At 45.5% G+C, this 21,180-nt stretch overlaps 1 protein-coding gene across 1 annotated transcript in view; it reads left to right on the plus strand.

Moving 5' to 3' along the window:
• Nucleotides 1–3,423: 3,423 nt before the first annotated feature.
• The window catches only part of ABCC2 (ATP binding cassette subfamily C member 2), a 110,718-nt gene continuing 92,961 nt past the window's right edge, over nucleotides 3,424–21,180 (plus strand). The window contains exon 1 of the mRNA XM_077455477.1: nucleotides 3,424–3,649. Coding sequence (XP_077311603.1) covers nucleotides 3,608–3,649 — 42 coding nt within the window. The 5' untranslated portion in view covers nucleotides 3,424–3,607. The remainder of the gene's footprint in view (nucleotides 3,650–21,180) is intronic.

The following is a 21,180-nucleotide window of genomic DNA, read 5'->3' on the forward strand; positions in this document are numbered from 1 at the left end:
CAGAGTATCCGACGGACCAAGTTTTCCAACTTGTTGGTAAAATTTTCCGACAAAATGCTCCAATCGGACATACTCCGATCATGTGTAGAGAATTCCGATCGGACAAAGTGCCACGCATGCTCAGATCAAATTCCTACACCAAAGCTATTGGCTACTAGCCTGAACGTAGTCCCGTCGTAACGAAATAACATCATCACGTCGGATTGTCTGACAACTTTGTCCGACCATGTGTATGCAACAGTTTCGGACAAAATCCGACGGACAAAATCTGACGGATTTGGTTGTCGGAATCTCCGACCGTGTGTACAAGGGCTTACAGTTCATTTTCATTGAAGAACAGCCACAGTCGGAGTTAAAAAGCCTGGCCACTGCCACCATGCTGCAGAGCACGTGGAAGCAGTTTTAAACCATCAATAAAGTAGCTTTAAACAGAAAAACTACTTCGGTATCAGTCCCAAATTGACATAAGGGAATACCACAAGGGAGGGAATGGGGGAAATGGAGGGACTTTTTAATACCCAGACAACTGTTAGCCCTTGTACACACGGTCGGACATTCCGACAACAAAATCCGTCGGATTTTGTCCGAAATTTGTGTTGCATACACACGGTCGGACAAAGTTGTCGGAAAATCCGATTGTACATAACGTGACGACGTTATTTTGTTACAACTGGACTACGTTCAATAGCTTTGGTCTAGGAATTTGATCTGAGCATGCGTGGCACTTTGTCCGATCGGAATTCTCTACACACAATCGGACAAAGTCTGATCGGATCATGTTGTCAGAAAGTTGTATAGCCCAGCTCTAAAACTTTGTCCGTCAGATATTCCGACGGAAACAGTCCGATGGAGCCCACACACAGTCAGATTATCCGGCAACACGGTCCTATCGGACATTTTCCGTCGAAATGTTCGACAAGGGCTTAGACCGTGGTGCCAATAAAATCAAGTATTTATTGAGATAACCATTAAAATGACTCCGGGCAAACATCATGGGAGGAAACTGAAAACATATGACATAATGGCATAAAAATACCACATATTATGAAATAGGCTTGTGCAATTCGTTTTGCAACGAATCGAAATTCGTCCGAATAAAAAAAATAAAGAAATACAATGAATAGGAAAGACATTATAGCGGATATAACTAATGAATTCGACATGATTTGGTAATTCTTTAAAGATCTAATGAAACAAAAGGTCAGCTCAAAGTAAATCTTACAGTTCAATGAGCTGATTAATTTTGTGCTGGAGGTTGGATTACTGGCAAAGTGCATTCCTGAGAACTGAGTTAGAAGAGTGTTGTATTGTATTTCAGCCGAGGAGAAGAGACGTTGTCATTGTGTGTGTTAAAAAATTCAATAAACAAATGACTTTCCAAACTACGAATCATTATCACGAATGTCTATACATACATAAATATCGAATTTCAACAAATATGAACGAAATTATAGCGCATATAACGAATTAATTCGACATGATTCGATATTCAGTATAACGAATATCGACACTCTACGAATAATAACGAATTATCCGAAAACGTATTAACGTAACATAATGAATATAACAGAACGAAATTATGTATTTTACGAATGACAACGAACCGAAACGAAACAAAATTTTCCGTTGTGCACAAGTCTATTATGAAACAGTAGATGGTAGTAAGGTGTCAAACAAAAAACGATTATGATCCTGATGGCATGCAGCCAGAGCCCAATGCGTTTCGACTTGTTCAGTCTTCCTCAGAGGGATGATGGTTATTAGCATATCAGAAGGATCTCTAAAAAAAACATACATAGTTGCGTATATACATAAACAATGTATAACCAATGTGGCAAATCACATACTGATAGAGAACCGTTCCACTCACATGATCATATATAGTATACACATCTCACATTATGCTGGAGGTCCACATAGAAGGCGGGGATGTCATGCATCACGACACTGTGTTCCAGACACAAGGGACATATGGAAGTAGTGATCTCTCTGTAGAGGTCTGACTTCCCCCTGCTAAATCAGAGTTTAGTATTCTCCAATATACAATCTTACCTGCTGATTGAGCAGCACTAGCTCTGACTTTGAAGTAGTTGTGTGACAGACCTCTGCAGAAAGACCACTGCTTACACAAAGAGCAAAGATTCATTATTTACAATGGAGTTGCATCCATTGGTGGTCTCTCCTATAGTAGACAGGAAAGGGATGTAAACGGTGACACCCAAGCAATATAATGGTAATGTTAAAGGAGAAGTTCAGCCTGAGCTCATTTTGCTGGGCTTCTCCTAGGGGTCATAGGAGTGCAATTCATTTTGCATTCCTGTGACCTGTTTTCAGCAGATGAGTGGTCTGAAGTCCGCTCTCTGCTGACGTCACACAGATCAGTCCAGGCACCACGTCATCCCAACTCCGGGAGCCTGGATCCGCCAGATGCCTGGACTGATGGCCGTCTTAGCCTCTCAGCGAGCCACAGAGATGGCCGCTCCCTGATCCTCCACTGCTCAGTGCTCCAGTGAGCGTGGAAGAGCAGAGAGGAGAGCTGCTGATTGACAGTCAACAGCTCTCCGCTCGGGGAGCCGAGAGAACCGAGCCATCGGCGATGTTCGATGGCCCGTTTCTTAGTGCAGAGACGCTGGGGGACAGATGCAGCATCAGGCCAATGCCTCATCCACCAAGGTAAGTTTAAAACTGCAATAATCCCCAAACCCATACTTCTACTTTAACACCGTTATAAAGAAAAATATATATTTTTTACTGTAAGTAGAATAATGCCCTGAAATTCATTATTCTGTCCATTCAATTCATATCCAACCAAGCCATGGTCGCACCATTCTTCCTGAAAGTATTATTAAAAAATGATGATCAATCTGTCACTGAAGACAAAACATACCTGTATATTAGGATTCCTATGTGCTGCATTCAATGCCTTGTGAAATAATAAAAAATATGTATTATATAAATAACATCTCTCCCTTTTGAAAATAAAAACAGTATAGGATTGTCTTTTAAACAACATAAAAAAATAATAATACAGTAATAAAGTCTAAATTGTAAAACACTTTAATGTAATACTGTAGTTACAAGCAATACCTAGAACTTTCAGACTTTTTTTTTTCCATTCCGACAAGTTGTGCCTAATCTGCAATGAAAAATTAAGAGATATTTAAATTTGTAAATCATTTTAATTATTGTTACACAATCCCCTTTTCACTGGTATACAATTTATTATTTACAGTGTCATCATGAGACGTGAATACATCACCAGACTGAGCAATTTAGTTAAATTATAAAAAATGATGATCATTTCTGTGACCTGCACAGTAGGGAAACTAGTGCAAGAGCTGCCTACTCGTACTCCATTCTAAGCTGTGGACTTCTAAACATCATAGTTAACTTTTAACTCAAGTCAAGTCCAATAGGACTGCTCTGCACTGAAATGCCCTTTTCAGAGTAAAACATCCCAGGTTGGGTGGGGGGATGACTTTTAACCTGCTGAATCACTGAGTGATAACACTGCTGCTTCCATAAGCCATGAAGAACTTATAACACAACAACACAAGGCATTGATATCGGGATACAGAGCCTAGAAGCCATCAGTCCAGCTCCAACCATGTCTCAGGCTCTAGATAAATATTGTGGGTCTGTCTTCTGGGTAAGTCTCTTTTGTTGTCTGTTATTTTATGTTTTTTTTTTTTAATCATTTAATTTAATAATTGTTATTGGGATATATTATATAAGACACCTTAATATAGATGTAAAATATTCCATACATTGTCCATATGTTATGGCGATACCTTGTTATTGGGACATATTACACAAGCCACCAAAAATATATATTTCAAATATTTTGCGAAAATATCCTTATATTATGCTTATACGTCTGGTATAATAATGACACATTTTTTAAACAATATCTATATGGACAATTATGCAATGTTTCACTAATGAAGGAAATTAGGGCTTGATAGAAAGCAAAAGACCTCTATGGGGAGTGAACGTATCATGTTTCTTTTTCTTTTTTTTTTTATTCTTTATTTAAATTTTTCATTTAAGTTACGTACAAAACATAATCAAGTATTAAAAGAAAACCATTGAACCAAAATACATTCATGTTTCTTTTTCTTAACCAGAAACAATAAAAAAATATATTTCTGTTAATATTCACACTAACCATATAGTTACAATATTTAGCAAATTTTCCTTATATTATGAAATAAAATTATGATTCCAAATTTGGTTAAAAATAACTATACGGGCCTCCTTGGTCCCCACCAGAGCTGTTCTTACATTGCTGGGGCTATTCTTGTCTTATGCTAGGAAAGCCACTGTTATTCAATGGAAGTTAGGATCTGCTCCTACCTTGAGCTTTTGTAAGGTGTTGGTAAATTTTGCTATACCACTTTAAAAGGAGATGTATATGTCCCGAGGCTGCCCAAAAAAATTTAACTAAGTGTGGGACATCTGGTTGTAGATCAACAAGACTCTGAGACTACTACCAGTCTCCTTTAAAGACCGGCGTATGTGTGGTCATGTATCTAAATAGCCCCCTTGCCTCTTATGGCTCAATTGATCATTGTATGGTCCCATGACTCACAATTTTTCGCTATCTCAGCCCATTGGGTAGTGGAGAGGGGATCCATTCCTCAGGATACATTTTTCTCTTGTTATACTGGCCCTAGAAGTCTAGGGATTCTCCTTGAGTTCTATGAGTAGGGGTTTTCTTTATTTGTTTTACTTTGGGCTCACCTGCTATTGTTTTAGTTCATGTGTGTTATTATACTACGTTGAGCCGAGGTATGGCCAGAGGCTCTGTTTTGTACCTTTTTCCTTGTTTTCTAAAACAATAAAAAGTAAAAAAAATAATAATTTTGCATACAAAGTAAATTGGGGCTTGATAGAAGACAAAACGACCTGTACAGGGAGTGAATTTATCAGTCATGTTACTCATACGCAACCAGAAACAAGGAAAATTAAATTTTTGGTCATATTCACACTAATGCCGCGTACACATGATCTGAATTTTGGTTGGAAAAGGCTCTGATGGTTTTCCCGATGGGATTTCGCTCAAGCTGTCTTGCATACACACGGTCACACCAAATTCCGACCGCCAAGAACGCGGTGACGTACAACACGTACGACGGGACTAGAAAAAGGAAGTTCAATAGCCAATAGCCAATAGCTTCCGTCTCGTAGTTGAATCTGAGCATGTGTGAGTTTTTGTGAGTGGGAATTGCATACACACGAGCGCATTTTCGGATAGGAACTTTTTCCGACAGAAAAATTGAGAACATGCTCTCAATCTTTTGCTGGCCGAAAATTCAGCCAGCAAAAGTCAGATGGAGCATACACACGATCGCATTTTCCGACAAAAAAGCTCTCCTCTTGGTCTTTTGCTGGCTGAATTTCCGATCGTGTGTACGAAGCATTACAGTGTTTTCCGATTGGCCCCAGAGTCTCCTCTGCTAACTATGAATATTCTTTTGTTCAGTTCAAGGAATACTTCTATTCATTACATTTTATATTAACAGGATAAAACGCAGGGAAATAACAAATCAAACCCTTTAGACTCCATTAAAAAGTATAATTAGTCAATTGAAAATATAGGGGATTTTTGAGACAACATGTTTAAAAGTGAAAACTGCATTAGTGTAAAAGGTATATGAGAGGAGCTAGGCACGTGGAAAATCAAAGCTTTTTACACAGTAGACTCAGAGAATTAGACAAACAAATTAACTTGTTACAGACGTGCTATAACACTAGAAATAAATATCTCTTTCTTCACTGAAGTCCATATAATGTTTTAATTTTATTTTCTTTGCATATTAACCCAGTTCTCATTTTTTGTATTAGGCCACTTTCACACTGAGTCACTTTACAGGCGCTATAGTGCTAAATGCAAAGCGTCTGTAAAGCACCTCTCCTCTCACTCCAGTGTGAAAGCCCGAGGGTTTTCACACTGGAGCGGTGCGCTTGTGGGATATTAAAAAAAAATCCTGCAAGCAGCATCTTTGAGGTGCTTTAGGAGCAGTGTATACACCACTCCTAAAGTGACCCTACCCATTGAAATGAACGGGCAGACCTGCCGAAGCAACTTGAAAGGCTGCTGCAGCTGTGCTTTTCTGTTGCTTTTAACCCTTTTTTGACCATTGGTGGGGGTTAAAAGGGCCCCGCTGGTGGCCTAAAAGTGCCGCTAAAATGGCGGTAAAGATAGCTAAAAAAATAGCGGCGCTTTACCACCGATGCCCCCAATTCCCCATTGTGAAAGTGCCCTTAATATATGTGTAAGCATATTAACACATAGATTTTAAGAAATAAAAACGCTAAATATTAAAACAATTAGGCTCCCAACAGGAAATGGGGTACTTCACATGGTTCTCTGGGAGGTCTGCCAAAACAGGCCACCCCAAGTACTAGGTGGGGCTCCCCCCGAAGGCAAACTCCATGAGAGAGGGCAAACTAAGCCAGAAGGCTATGTCCAGCCCCTCCCAAGACTTTCACGGCAGGCCCAAGTACCTACACTCTACTTATCAAATGTGAAACAAAGTGTACATCCAACTAAAACAATGGCCAGCCCTTTGGCCAGGAAGAAAAAAAATTCTCTGATCCTAGCCAAAAGGCTTGGCCTTAGAGGATAGTGTGGAGGAAAAGTGTGATGGTGCAGTGACCTTGGTGCCATAACTCAAAGTGACCCTCACAGTGAGATTACGGCACCCCTTGACTGCCACTCCAGGGGCACATACACCACAGGCTTCTTTCAGGTCCCGGCCTTTAGCCAGACCAATGCTGCCCCATACCTACCAGGAAGGCATCAGAACTTAGAGAGCTTATGGAGAGACCTACCTACAACTGGGGACAAGGCCAGATTTAACCCAGGAGGAAAAAGCTCCCCCACCTAATTACATCCAGGAGGTACTAGCGACCCCCCCAAACTGGCAAAAGGGGTCAGGGTTCTTTCTGATAGGCACAGGGACTACACATAGGCTTAGCCAAAAGGCCAAGAAGACCCAACTTAAATGTTTGTGTTAACATTTGTAGAATAAAAAATTGACATTCTCACCAGCCTGTACATTTGGTGAGTTAGATTTAGTGAGAGTGGTGCCGGATCACATGGGGTGCTGCACGGTGGTCTAAGAAGCACTTGGGTGAAGCCATTTCACATTGGACACCACACTATAGTGGAAGATTTTGGAACTTTTATATTGGAAATCACATATACTTTTTTGTGGTTTATTTTCAGGATATTTCTTAAAGTGATGATATATTTGATTAATGCACTATAGCACTTTATACTCTGAGATTGTTTAAATATTATATTTTTTATTGAACAGGTTTTATTTGCACTTTACAAGGGGATATATTTTGCACATGAATTATTTATTTTGGTTATTAATTGTATTGACCTATTATTTTGAACTGTAGAATATTACATTATGAAGTATTAAGGGACACCAGTGGGTGATAGGTATAGGAAAAAGGGTGGGTCAGATCAGCGCTGCTCATATTTATTATAATTTCACTAACTTTTTTTTTTTTTTAAGCCTCATCAAATTTTAAGGTAGCAGCAGTCTGTTTTTAGAACTATTAGTTTTCTTTAGAATTTGCGTGCCTTACCCGTGGCGCAGTTACATTTGCACATTGTCTTGACAAATGTTCAAAATTTTATTTGCTTTTTACATTCAATTTTATTTTTTATCAAATAATATATTTATTTATATTCAAAGAGTGCATTACACGTCATGCATTACTACAACATAGTAGAACAGTCAGAACAGAGAAGAGAGGGCTGCAGGGACCACCCAACCAGTGGCCCGTTCCAGTAGGCCCCCCAGGGCCGGCAACCGCCAGCCCCGGGGGGGCCCCCCGCGAACAATCGGGCCGACCCTGTTAATCAACAAGTGGTGTTGCCCACCTTAGGGTCCAGTAGGGTAGCCCCTCACCCGATCATAAACAGCTACCAACAGTATTAACCTCTCATGAGTAGCAGCATCTACGAAGTAGTGTGCTAGAGGAGCAGCAAGGCACATAGGAACACCAGCCATGAGGAAAAGGGTGAAAGAGACTGGCAGAGAGATATAGGAGTACCAAGCAGTACATTCAATTTTAAACTGATTGGACTTTACTGAATGAAAACCACATACACTATGTTCATTCAAGAAAAAACTATTGCTAATTTGACCCTGCTAATGATTTGAAAATCGAGCAAAGGTTCGTGAAGCAACTAAACAATATTGTACTAGTGTATAGCTAGCTTAAAGTAGAATTAGAGGCAAAACTTTTTTTTTTTTTTTTTTTTTTTTTTCAATAGAGTAAGGTAGTATTATAACTCCTGTCAGTTTATTTTTTGCCATCTCTATCCTGTTGGGGAGATTTACCTTCACTTCCTGTCCAATAGCCAAACAGGAACTCAGAAAATATCTGCAAATTAAAGGAATTCCTTGGGGACCATCAGGCCACCAGAACAAGTGTCCCCATTGGAAGATTTTCCCTCTATTACTTTTCTGGGGACAACACAAAATTTGGAATTTTCTTTTACTTTTACTTTCGATAATAATGATAAATAGGACAGAATAGAGTGGGTGAATCTCCTTCACAGGGGCACAGAATTCAATGAAAACCTGACAGATGCTCTAATTTATCTCCACTCTTTACAAAACTAAAAAAGAATAAAAGTTTTTCCTTTAGTTATACTTTAACCACCTTCAGACCGGACCATTTTGCTGGTAAATGACCAGAGGTCTTTTTACAATTTGGCACTGCGCTGCTTTAACTGGTAATTGCGCGGTCATGCAATGTTGTACCCAAACAAAATTTGCGTCCTTTTCTTCCCACAAATAGAGCTTTCTTTTGATGGTATTTGATTGCCTCTGCGATTTTTTTTTTTTGCGATATAAACGTAAAAAGACCGCAAATTTTGAAAAAAAATGATATTTTCTACTTTTTGTTATTAGAAAAATCCAATAAACTCAATTTTAGTCATACATTTAGGCCAAAATGTATTCAGCCACATGTCTTTGGTTAAAAAAAAAGTCAATAATTGTATATTTATTGGTTTGCGCAAAAGTTGTCACATCTACAAACTAAGGTACGTTTTCTGGAATTCACGCAGCTTTTAGTTTACGACTGCCTATCTCATTTCTTGAGGTGCTAAAATGGCAGGGCAGTACAAAACCCCCCCAAATGACCCCATTTTGGAAAGTAGACACCCTGAGGAAATTGATAAAAGGCATGTTGAGCCCATTGAATATTTTATTTTTTTGCCTCAAGCGATTGAATAATGACAAAAAAAAAAATTTTTTTTTTTTTTTTACACAAAGTTGTCACTAAATGATATATTGCTCACACATGCTATGGGCATATGTGAAATGACACCCCAAAATAAATTCTGCTGCTTCTCCTGAGTATGGGGATACCACATATGTGGGACTTTTTGGGAGCCTAGCCGCGTACGGGGCCCCGAAAACCAAGCACCGCCTTCAGGCTTTCTAAGGGCGTAAATTTTTGATTTCACGCCTCACTACCTATTACAGTTTTGAAGGCCATAAAATGCCAAGATGGCACAAAACCCCCACAAATGACCCCATTTTAGAAAGTAGACACCCCAAGCTATTTGCTGAGAGGCATTTTGAGTCCATGGAATATTTTATATTTTGCCACAAGTTGCGGGAAAATTACAAACTTTAATTTCTTTTTATTTTTTTTTCACAAAGTTGTCACTAAATGATATATTGCTCACACATGCTATGGGCATATGTGAAATGACACCCCAAAATAAATTCTGCTGCTTCTCCTGAGTATGGGGATACCACATATGTGGGACTTTTTGGGAGCCTAGCCGCGTACGGGGCCCCGAAAGCCAAGAACCGCCTTCAGGTTTTCTAAGGGCGTAAATATTTGACTTCACTCCTCACTACCTATTACAGTTTTGAAGGCCATAAAATGCCAAGATGGCACAAAACCCCCACAAATGACCCCATTTTAGAAAGTAGACACCCCAAGCTATTTGCTGAGAGGCATGTTGAGTCCATGGAATATTTTATATTTTGCCACAAGTTGCGGGAAAATTACAAACTTTTTTTTTTTTTTTTCACAAAGTTGTCACTAAATGATATATTGCTCACGCATGCCATGGGCATATGTGAAATGACACCCCAAAATAAATTCTGCTGCTTCTCCTGAGTACGGGGATACCACATATGTGGGACTTTTTGGGAGCCTAGCCGCGTACGGGGCCCCAAAAACCAAGCACCGCCTTCAGGCTTTCTAAGGGCGTTACAGTTTTGAAGGCCATAAAATGCCAAGATGGCACAAACCCCCCCCAAATGACCCCATTTTGGAAAGTAGACACCCCTAAATTTAGGGGTACACTAGTGAGACTAGGTAATAAATGGCAGGTGCCCTGAAACTATAAAAAAAATAACTAACCAATCAGCGTCACCTGTAACATTTATATGGTGATCACTGGTGAAAGGGTTAACTAGGGGGCAATCAGGGGGCTTTATGCGGTAGTATATGGGGGTCCCTGGCGCTATAAAAAGCTGCGGCGAACCTAAATACCTACCTGCCTAACTAGCGTCACCTGTGACACTAATACAGCGATCAGAAAAACGATTGCTTATTAGGCTGGGTTCACACTGGAGCGATGCGGGAACGCCACGAATCCGCGGCGGGTTCCCGCATCGCATGCCTCCCGGCGGCAGTTCACACTGCCCTATGCGAACTGCTGGGAGTGTCAGTGAAATGTTAATGACACCCCCAGATCAGTTCGCATATCGCAGTGCGATCTGCAAACTCGGATCGCATGGTGTGAACACCCATGCGATCCGATTCTGCTGCGGACCAAAAAAAGGGTCCCGTGCGAGTTTGCGGCGGGTGCGGCGGGTGCGACACGAATTCAGCCATACTATCTGTATGGCTGAACTCGAATCGCACAGAGATCGGATGTGATTTGCACTGCAGTGCGGTGCGAATCACATCCGTTCTCATAAACCGCTGCAATGTGAACCCAGCCTTAGTGACACTGGCGACGGGGGGTGATCACGGGGTTAAACCTTTATTGGGGGGGTTAGGGGGGTACCTTAGAACTAAAGGGGGCTAACCCTAACTGCCCTAACAGTTATTACAGTCACAAATGACACCCGCCGGGTGATCAGGGGGTTAAACCTTTATTAGTAGTGATGGCCGAACGGTTCGCCCGGCGGTCGTTTCGCGGCGAATTTCCGACTTTCGCCGTCCGCGGGTTCGAACGCCTTTTTCCGTCGTTCGCCCCGGCGGACTTACGTGTTTAATGTATACAAGAACTTTAACCTTTCGTGACACGTTTATCATGTGTTACAGGACAACCAATTGAGACATGACAGCTCATGGACACTTGGACATTCCCCCTAACCTATAAATACACCCGATCCGGTGGCCATTTTACATTCTTTCTTCTGTCACTGTAGGGAAAGGATCCTGTGTGGAGTAGGGACAGAGAAAACGCTAGCTATTTGGTACACAAAAGTTCTTTTCAGGACTGGTATAGGTGTTAGGTCAGCAGCCTGAGTTTCTTTTGTCAGTTTAGATAAAGGGACAGAGCGCTGTATGCTGCTATTTTAGGGACAGCTCAGCCAGATTAGTCTTTCTTCATCATCATCATCATCATCATCATTAGCTGTTACTATCAGGTCCACAAAAGAGCTGTTCCAGCTAATCGTTCCAGCCTACTCTTTTTTGCCAATTTGTATAGGGACAGGCAGGAAGCAGTGTGTCAGGCAGTGAGGATAATTTTAAAGACTTGCTGTTACTATTAGTTCCACAAAGGTTCTTTTCAGGACTGGTATCAGTGGTACGGTAATAGGCTTGTACACGTATAATATTCTTTCTTCCAAATATAGAAAGAATATTATACTTGACTGCTGCCCTTCTGCTGCAGTCTGCTAATCATTCACAACTCACTTGTTCCACAAAGCTCTTTATCAGGACTGGTAACTTGGTCTGTCTAGGGTGCTACGGTACATAGGCTTGGGTGCGGTACAGTCTGCTGTTCTGTAAGGACCGCTATCGGTCCACAATACATAGGGTTGCCGTGCACTACTGCTGACCGCTGCCCTATACTGCAGCAGTCCTTCATTGGTATAGGGACTGACGTACAGTCTGCTAATCACTAACACACAACCTGCTTGGTCCACAAAAGTTCTTATAAGGACTGGTAACTTGGTATAGGGTGCTACGGTACATAGGCCTGAGTGCGTTACAGTCTGCTGTTCTGTAAGGACCGCTATCGGTCCACAATACATAGGGTTGCCGTGCACTACTGCTGACCGCTGCCCTATACTGCAGCAGTCCTTCAGCGGTATAGGGACTGACGCACAGTCTGCTAAACACTAACACACAACCTGCTTGGTCCACAAAAGTTTTTATAAGGACTGGTAACTTGGTATAGGGTGCTACGGTACATAGGCCTGAGTGCAGTACAGTCTGCTGTTCTGTAAGGACCGCTATCGGTCCACAATACATAGGGTTGCCGTGCACTACTGCTGACCGCTGCCCTATACTGCAGCAGTCCTTCATTGGTATAGGGACTGACGTACAGTCTGCTAATCACTAACACACAACCTGCTTGGTCCACAAAAGTTCTTATAAGGACTGGTAACTTGGTATAGGGTGCTACGGTACATAGGCCTGAGTGCGTTACAGTCTGCTGTTCTGTAAGGACCGCTATCGGTCCACAATACATAGGGTTGCCGTGCACTACTGCTGACCGCTGCCCTATACTGCAGCAGTCCTTCATTGGTATAGGGACTGACGTACAGTCTGCTAATCACTAACACACAACCTGCTTGTTCCACAAAAGTTCTTATAAGGACTGGTAACTTGGTATAGGGTGCTACGGTACATAGGCCTGAGTGCGTTACAGTCTGCTGTTCTGTAAGGACCGCTATCGGTCCACAATACATAGGGTTGCCGTGCACTACTGCTGACCGCTGCCCTATACTGCAGCAGTCCTTCATTGGTATAGGGACTGACGTACAGTCTGCTAATCACTAACACACAACCTGCTTGGTCCACAAAAGTTCTTATAAGGACTGGTAACTTGGTATAGGGTGCTACGGTACATAGGCCTGAGTGCGTTACAGTCTGCTGTTCTGTAAGGACCGCTATCGGTCCACAATACATAGGGTTGCCGTGCACTACTGCTGACCGCTGCCCTATACTGCAGCAGTCCTTCAGCGGTATAGGGACTGACGCACAGTCTGCTAAACACTAACACACAACCTGCTTGGTCCACAAAAGTTTTTATAAGGACTGGTAACTTGGTATAGGGTGCTACGGTACATAGGCCTGAGTGCGTTACAGTCTGCTGTTCTGTAAGGACCGCTATCGGTCCACAATACATAGGGTTGCCGTGCACTACTGCTGACCGCTGCCCTATACTGCAGCAGTCCTTCATTGGTATAGGGACTGACGTACAGTCTGCTAATCACTAACACACAACCTGCTTGGTCCACAAAAGTTCTTATAAGGACTGGTAACTTGGTATAGGGTGCTACGGTACATAGGCCTGAGTGCGTTACAGTCTGCTGTTCTGTAAGGACCGCTATCGGTCCACAATACATAGGGTTGCCGTGCACTACTGCTGACCGCTGCCCTATACTGCAGCAGTCCTTCAGCGGTATAGGGACTGACGCACAGTCTGCTAAACACTAACACACAACCTGCTTGGTCCACAAAAGTTTTTATAAGGACTGGTAACTTGGTATAGGGTGCTACGGTACATAGGCCTGAGTGCAGTACAGTCTGCTGTTCTGTAAGGACCGCTATCGGTCCACAATACATAGGGTTGCCGTGCACTACTGCTGACCGCTGCCCTATACTGCAGCAGTCCTTCATTGGTATAGGGACTGACGTACAGTCTGCTAATCACTAACACACAACCTGCTTGTTCCACAAAAGTTCTTATAAGGACTGGTAACTTGGTATAGGGTGCTACGGTACATAGGCTTGAGTGCGGTACAGTCTGCTGTTCTGTAAGGACCGCTATCGGTCCACAATAGATAGGGTTGACGTGCACCACTGCTGACCGCTGCCCTATACTGCAGCAGTCCTTCAGCGGTATAGGGACTGACGCACAGTCTGCTAAACACTAACACACAACCTGCTTGGTCCACAAAAGTTTTTATAAGGACTGGTAACTTGGTATAGGGTGCTACGGTACATAGGCCTGAGTGCGTTACAGTCTGCTGTTCTGTAAGGACCGCTATCGGTCCACAATACATAGGGTTGCCGTGCACTACTGCTGACCGCTGCCCTATACTGCAGCAGTCCTTCATTGGTATAGGGACTGACGTACAGTCTGCTAATCACTAACACACAACCTGCTTGGTCCACAAAAGTTCTTATAAGGACTGGTAACTTGGTATAGGGTGCTACGGTACATAGGCCTGAGTGCGTTACAGTCTGCTGTTCTGTAAGGACCGCTATCGGTCCACAATACATAGGGTTGCCGTGCACTACTGCTGACCGCTGCCCTATACTGCAGCAGTCCTTCAGCGGTATAGGGACTGACGCACAGTCTGCTAAACACTAACACACAACCTGCTTGGTCCACAAAAGTTCTTATAAGGACTGGTAACTTGGTATAGGGTGCTACGGTACATAGGCTTGAGTGCGGTACAGTCTGCTGTTCTGTAAGGACCGCTATCGGTCCACAATAGATAGGGTTGACGTGCACCACTGCTGACCGCTGCCCTATACTGCAGCAGTCCTTCAGCGGTATAGGGACTGACGTACAGTCTGCTAAACACTAATACACAACCTGCTTGGTCCACAAAAGTTCTTATAAGGACTGGTAACTTGGTATAGGGTGCTACGGTACATAGGCTTGAGTGCGGTACAGTCTGCTGTTCTGTAAGGACCGCTATAGGTCCACAATAGATAGGGTTGACGTGCACCACTGCTGACCGCTCACCTATACTGCAGCAGTCCTTCAGCGGTATAGGGACTAAGAGTTTTGTCACAGGGTCATTTAAAAAATGACATGCAGAGGAAGAGGCAGGCCCTTCCGCAGGGGTGGTAGGGGTAGGGCAGGAGCAACAGGCTTGAGCCAAAGTGGGAAGTTGCAGAAGGTGCGTTCAATTACTTTAAAGGATGCACCAGACTTGGTTGAGTGGCTCGCTCAGCCTTACTCTTCTGCACCCTCCTCATCCTCTCGATCTGCACCCTCTTCTTCACTCTCTGCTATGTGCACCCCCAAAGACACTACCACCAACAACACGACCACCACCACCACCACCACATACCTTCCGCTTGAGTCACTGGAATTATTTTCCGATCCATATCAAGAGGACATTTCTGATGCGCAGCCACTCTTGGTATTGGATCAGGAAGAGGAGGTAGCAACAAGCGCTACTCAGCAGTCTGACGCCAGTACCCAGATCAGCCCAAGGAGGAGGTTGGTCCCCGGTGTTGCTGCCTACTCTACTTATAGCGGTGGGGAAGGTGACGTTGATGATGACGTGTCTAGTGATGTCACGTGGGTGCCCACAAGAGAGGAAGAGGAGGGGAGTTCAGAGGGAGATATGGACCAGCAGATAGGGAGGAGAAGCAGCAATGACTTACATTGCACAGCAGGGACAAAGCAGACTGCAAATGTATCAGGAGCGAGTCATCGACCATGTACGGTCACATCTGGCGCTCCCAGGACACCGGCACATGGCTCCGCAGTGTGGGCTTTTTTTAACGTGTCCGCTGCTGACAATAGCGTTGCCATCTGCAATCTTTGCAGTCAACGCGTTAGTCGCGGTAAGCCCAATACTCACCTAGGGACGACCGCCTTAAGAAGGCACATGAGCAGCCATCACCGAGCCCAGTGGGAGCAACGGAACACACAAAGCCACACTGCAGGCTCTCACCGTCCAGCCTCGTCTTCTACTTCTCCTTCTCCTCTCTCCTCACAATTGTCCTCCACTCCACCTTCCATCACGCCAAGCTCACATTTTTCTGCAAAAAGGCAGGCTTCCGTGGGCCTAATGTTTGAGCGTAAAAAAATGATGACGCCGGATAACCCTCTTGCCCAACGGTTGGCGGCTGGCTTGTCAGAACTCATAGCCCGCCAACTACTGCCATATAAACTGGTGGACTCGGAGGCCTTTCGCAAATTTGTGGCCATTGGAACACCACAATGGAAGGTCCCAGGAAGGAAGTATTTCTCAGAGAAGGGCATCCCAGAGCTATATGGCCATGTTCAGCGGCAAGTGAATGTATCTCTGGCACACAGTGTCGGTGCCAAGATACATCTGACCACAGACACGTGGTCTAGCAAACACGGGCAGGGAAGGTATATCAGTTTTACTGCCCACTGGGTGAACCTTCTGACGGCCGTCAAGCATGTAACCCGTGGCACCCGTGTAGATTTGGTTTTACCGCCACGGATTGCATGCAGGCCTGACTCTTCTTCTCCTCCTCCTACTCCATCCTCCTCCCTCTCCTCCTCAGCTGCCTCCTCCTTTTCCGCTGCTAGCGTCTCTTCCACTGCACCGCCCAAGCTCCCCAGAACCTATTCCACATGCCAGGTGAGACGTTGCCATGCCGTGCTGCGTCTGTTGTGCCTGGAAGCAAAGAGCCACACTGGCCCGGCACTCCTTTCAGCTTTGCGTTCACAGGCAGATGAGTGGCTAACACCGCTCAATTTGACAGTTGGTAAAGTGGTGTGTGACAACGGTGCCAATCTGCTTAGCGCATTGAAACAGGGCAAAATCACGCACGTGCCGTGCATGGCACACGTCTTAAACTTGGTCGTGCAGCGATTCCTTGTCAAATACCCTGGGGTCCAGGACATCTTGCGGCAGGCAAGGAAAATCTCGGCCCATTTCAGAAGATCTTACACGGCCATGGCTCGCCTTGCTGACATTCAGCGGCGACACCATCTGCCGGTCAGACGTCTTATTTGCGATTGCCCGACGCGATGGAACTCAACCTTCTATATGCTTGATAGGCTGCTCCAGCAGAAACGTGCAGTTAACGTCTACCTGTATGAACTCTGCGAAAGAAACGGTTCTGGGGAGCTGGGTTTTTTTTCACCGCGCCAGTGGCTGCTCATGCGCGACACATGCAGACTTCTGCGGCCATTTGAGGAGATCACCAAACTGGTCAGTCGCAGCCATGGCGCCATCAGTGACATGGTACCTTATGCCTTCTTTCTGGAGCGTGCATTGCGTCGTGTCATTGATCAGGCTGTGGAGGAGCAGGAGCGGGAAGATGAGGAAGTCGCAATGCTGGATGAATTCCCAGGGGGGGCTACTCTATCTGAGACAAGTCAACAACAGGAGTCTGATGAGGAGTCAGAGGAGGATGGTGCCGGGGCGGATGAGCAGGAGCAAGAAGAGCATGCTTTAAACCTTTCTGGGATCCCTGTTGTGCGAGGATGGGGAGAGGAGAATGAAGAGGACGACATTATCCTGGATGATGAGCAGGAGCCAGGCCACCACACCGCTTCCACTTTAGTGCAAATGGGGGCCTTCATGCTCCAGTGTTTTAATAGGGACCCCCGTATAAAAAGCATGAGGGTCAAGGACCAGTACTGGGTGGCAACGTACTTAGACCCCCGGTACAAACACAAAATGGCGGAAATGTTACCGCCGTCGCAGAGGGCTGTCAGAATGCAGCACTTCCAGGCCTTGCTTCGAGAAATGCTGCATTCTGCTTTTGCGTGCGCTGGCAGAGGAGCAATTCCCACTCCCAGAGAAGGATTTGCGGGTACCAATCCAACAGCGCCTGCAAGAAGAGGCCGGTTTGAAGATGTGTTGGTGACTTCGGATATGAGGTCATTCTTTCAGCCGACCCATCGACAGGTGTCATCCGGATCCAGCATCAGGGAACGCCTAGACCGTCAGGTGTCCGACTACATTGGGTTAACGGCCGATGTGGACGCTCTGAGGAGTGATGAACCCCTAGACTACTGGGTGGGCAGGCTTGACCTCTGGCCAGAGCTTGCCCAATTTGCAATCGAACTGTTGGCTTGCCCCTCATCCAGTGTCCTGTCCGAAAGGACGTTCAGCGCAGCAGGGGGGATTGTGACCGATAAGCGTACTCGCCTAGCTCACCACAGTGTTAACTACCTCACATTTCTAAAAATGAATGAGGCATGGATCTCGGAGGAATTCAACACATGTGATCAGTAGACCATGTATATGTCTATAAACAATTTTTGGAATCAAGCACACAGACCTTCTTAATTCATTTGGCTCACTTCCCTGACCCAAAAAAGCACACCGTACTATATGCCCCTACCCTCCTCTTTGAAGAGGTTGAGCGGTGTCATATTTCTACTGGGGCTGCTTATTATGAGGGGTTCCCACCATCCCTGTGCTGTGCTGACTTCCTCCTGGGTGTTCTTATTATGAGGGGCTCCCACCATCCCTGTGCTGTGCTGACTTCCTCCTGGGGGTTCTTATTATGAGGGGATCACACCATCCCTGTGCTGTGCTGACTTCCTCCTGGGGCTGCTTACGGTGCTGCTGTCAGCGCTGTATGTCACGGAGCTGCTGTCAGCGCTGTATGTCACGGAGCTGCTGTCAGCGCTGTATGTCACGGAGCTGCTGTCAGCGCTGTATGTCACGGAGCTGCTGTCAGCGCTGTATGTCACGGAGCTGCTGTCAGCGCTGTATGTCACGGAGCTGCTGTCAGCGCTGTATGTCACGGAGCTGCTGTCAGCGCTGTATGTCACGGAGCTGCTGTCAGCGCTGTATGTCACGGAGCTGCTGTCAGCGCTGTATGTCACGGAGCTGCTGTCAGCGCTGTATGTCACGGTGCTGCTGTCAGCGCTGTATGTCACGGAGCTGCTGTCAGCGCTGTATGTCACGGAGCTGCTGTCAGTGCTGTATGTCACGGAGCTGCTGTCAGCGCTGTATGTCACGGAGCTGCTGTCAGCGCTGTATGTCACGGAGCTGCTGTCAGCGCTGTATGTCACGGTGCTGCTGTCAGCGCTGTATGTCACGGAGCTGCTGTCAGCGCTGTATGTCACGGAGCTGCTGTCAGCGCTGTATGTCACGGAGCTGCTGTCAGCGCTGTATGTCACGGAGCTGCTGTCAGCGCTGTATGTCACGGAGCTGCTGTCAGCGCTGTATGTCACGGTGCTGATGTCAGTGCTCTGTATTACGGTGCTGCTGTCAGTGCTCTGTATCTCCTGCACCCTCTTGTTTGCCTACCCTGGTCCCTGACCTTCCCTCTCCTCCATTGCCTTCATTAGCTCCATAGTCCTGAATTGTCAGAACAATTTCCCAAATAAAAAAAAAATGCTTGTAGTTATCGATCCCAAATTCACCTCATACATGTATTATGCTATTGTCCAGGTGGTGGGACTACGTGCTACCCCCTAATAATTACCCCGTGGCCGCAAATTCGACCTAAAGGTTTGCGAAATTCGCCTCCCATTGAAGTCAATGGAGCCCGCGGCGAACGGTCGTTTTCGCGAACGTTTGTGTCCGTTCGCGTTTCGCGTTCGCGAAACGTCCCGTCGGAAGTTCGTCCATCACTATTTATTAGGTAATAAATGGCGGGTGCCCTGAAACTATAAAAAAATAACTAACCAACCAGCGTCACCTGTAACAGTTATATGGTGATCACTGGTGAAAGGGTTAACTAGGGGGCAATCAGGGGGCTTTATGCGGTAGTATATGGGGGTCCCTGGCGCTATAAAAAGCTGCGGCGAACCTAAATACCTACCTGCCTAACTAGCGTCACCTGTGACACTAATACGGTGATCAGAAAAATGATCGCTTATTAGGCTGGGTTCACACTGGAGCGATGCGGGAACGCCACGAATCCGCGGCGGGTTCCCGCATCGCATGCCTCCCGGCGGCAGTTCACACTGCCCTATGCGAACTGCTGGGAGTGTCAGTGAAATGTTACTGACACCCCCAGATCAGTTCGCATATCGCAGTGCGATCTGCAAACTCGGATCGCATGGTGTGAACACCCATGCGATCCGATTCTGCTGCGGGCCAAAAAAAGGGTCCCGTGCGAATTTGCGGCGGGTGCGGCGGGTGTGGCGGGTGCGGCGAATGGCTGAACTCGAATCGCACAGAGATCGGATGTGATTTGCACTGCAGTGCGGTGCGAATCACATTCGTTCTCATAAACCGCTGCAATGTGAACCCTGCCTTAGTGACACTGGCGACAGGGGGTGATCACGGGGTTAAACCTTTATTGGGGGGGTTAGGGGGGCACATTAGAACTAAAGGGGGCTAACCCTAACTGCCCTAACAGTTATTACAGTCACAAATGACACCAATGCAAAAAAAAAAAAAAAAAGCAATTGGTGTCACTGTGACTGGGGGGGCAGGGGTAATTGGGGGGTGATCGGGGGGTAAAGGGGGGGTGTGAGTGTGCCTGGCATGTTCTACTGTGTAGTGTAGTGCTTGTGCAACTCACCGATGCTCTCTCCTCGGTGCCGGAACGAAAACTACCGACACGGAGGAGAGAATACATCACTTCCTCTCCTGTGTTTACATTACAGGAGAGGAAGTGATGTCACCGGACAATTTCATTCGCCAGGAGCGATCGCGAGGGGGTGGCCATGAATGAATGGCCGTCCCCTCGTCCGGGATCGCTCCCGAACGAATACCGACCGCCGCAGGCACCGGGCGGGGGCCCGATCGGGCCCCCGACCCGCGGGAGGCAAGGGACGTACATGTAAGCCCTTATGCCTGCCCGTGCCATTCTGCCGACGTACATCGGCGTGCGGCGGTCGGCAAGTGGTTAAAGAGGAAGAAAACTCTCCCACTCTGATGCTTCTCTTAATTCAGAGATTTAGATTCAGAATGGTTTTCCAGTATAATAAGTAATTATCAAACTATAGCCACTGTAATCCAGCTCAAATCGCATATTACTTAACATTTAAAGAATCTTTAAAAAACTTGTTTCCAGGGGTTAGGCAGCGCCATCTTAAGTATTGTTTTCTGAGTCCACAGTGGAGTGTATTTCCGCCCTTACATTGAGCACTTCCTGTACTGTTAACCAAGCCTCCTTCTCAATCCAACGTTTCTATGGCAGCCCTGCTTCCCTGTTCATAACTGACTTGTTTATGTCATAGTATTTACTTGTGCTGATTACCTAGTGTTTGCCTGCATGAGTCCTGTCAGCTTCAGCTGATAAGACTGCAGTACTGCTGTCCCATTCCCTGGTTTACACTGTATGTGAGGTGAC

The sequence above is a fragment of the Lithobates pipiens genome, unplaced genomic scaffold, assembly GCF_037356315.1.
Source record: "Lithobates pipiens isolate NorthernLeopardFrog02 unplaced genomic scaffold, aLitPip1_a1.2 Scaffold_25, whole genome shotgun sequence".
Taxonomy (NCBI): domain Eukaryota; kingdom Metazoa; phylum Chordata; class Amphibia; order Anura; family Ranidae; genus Lithobates; species Lithobates pipiens.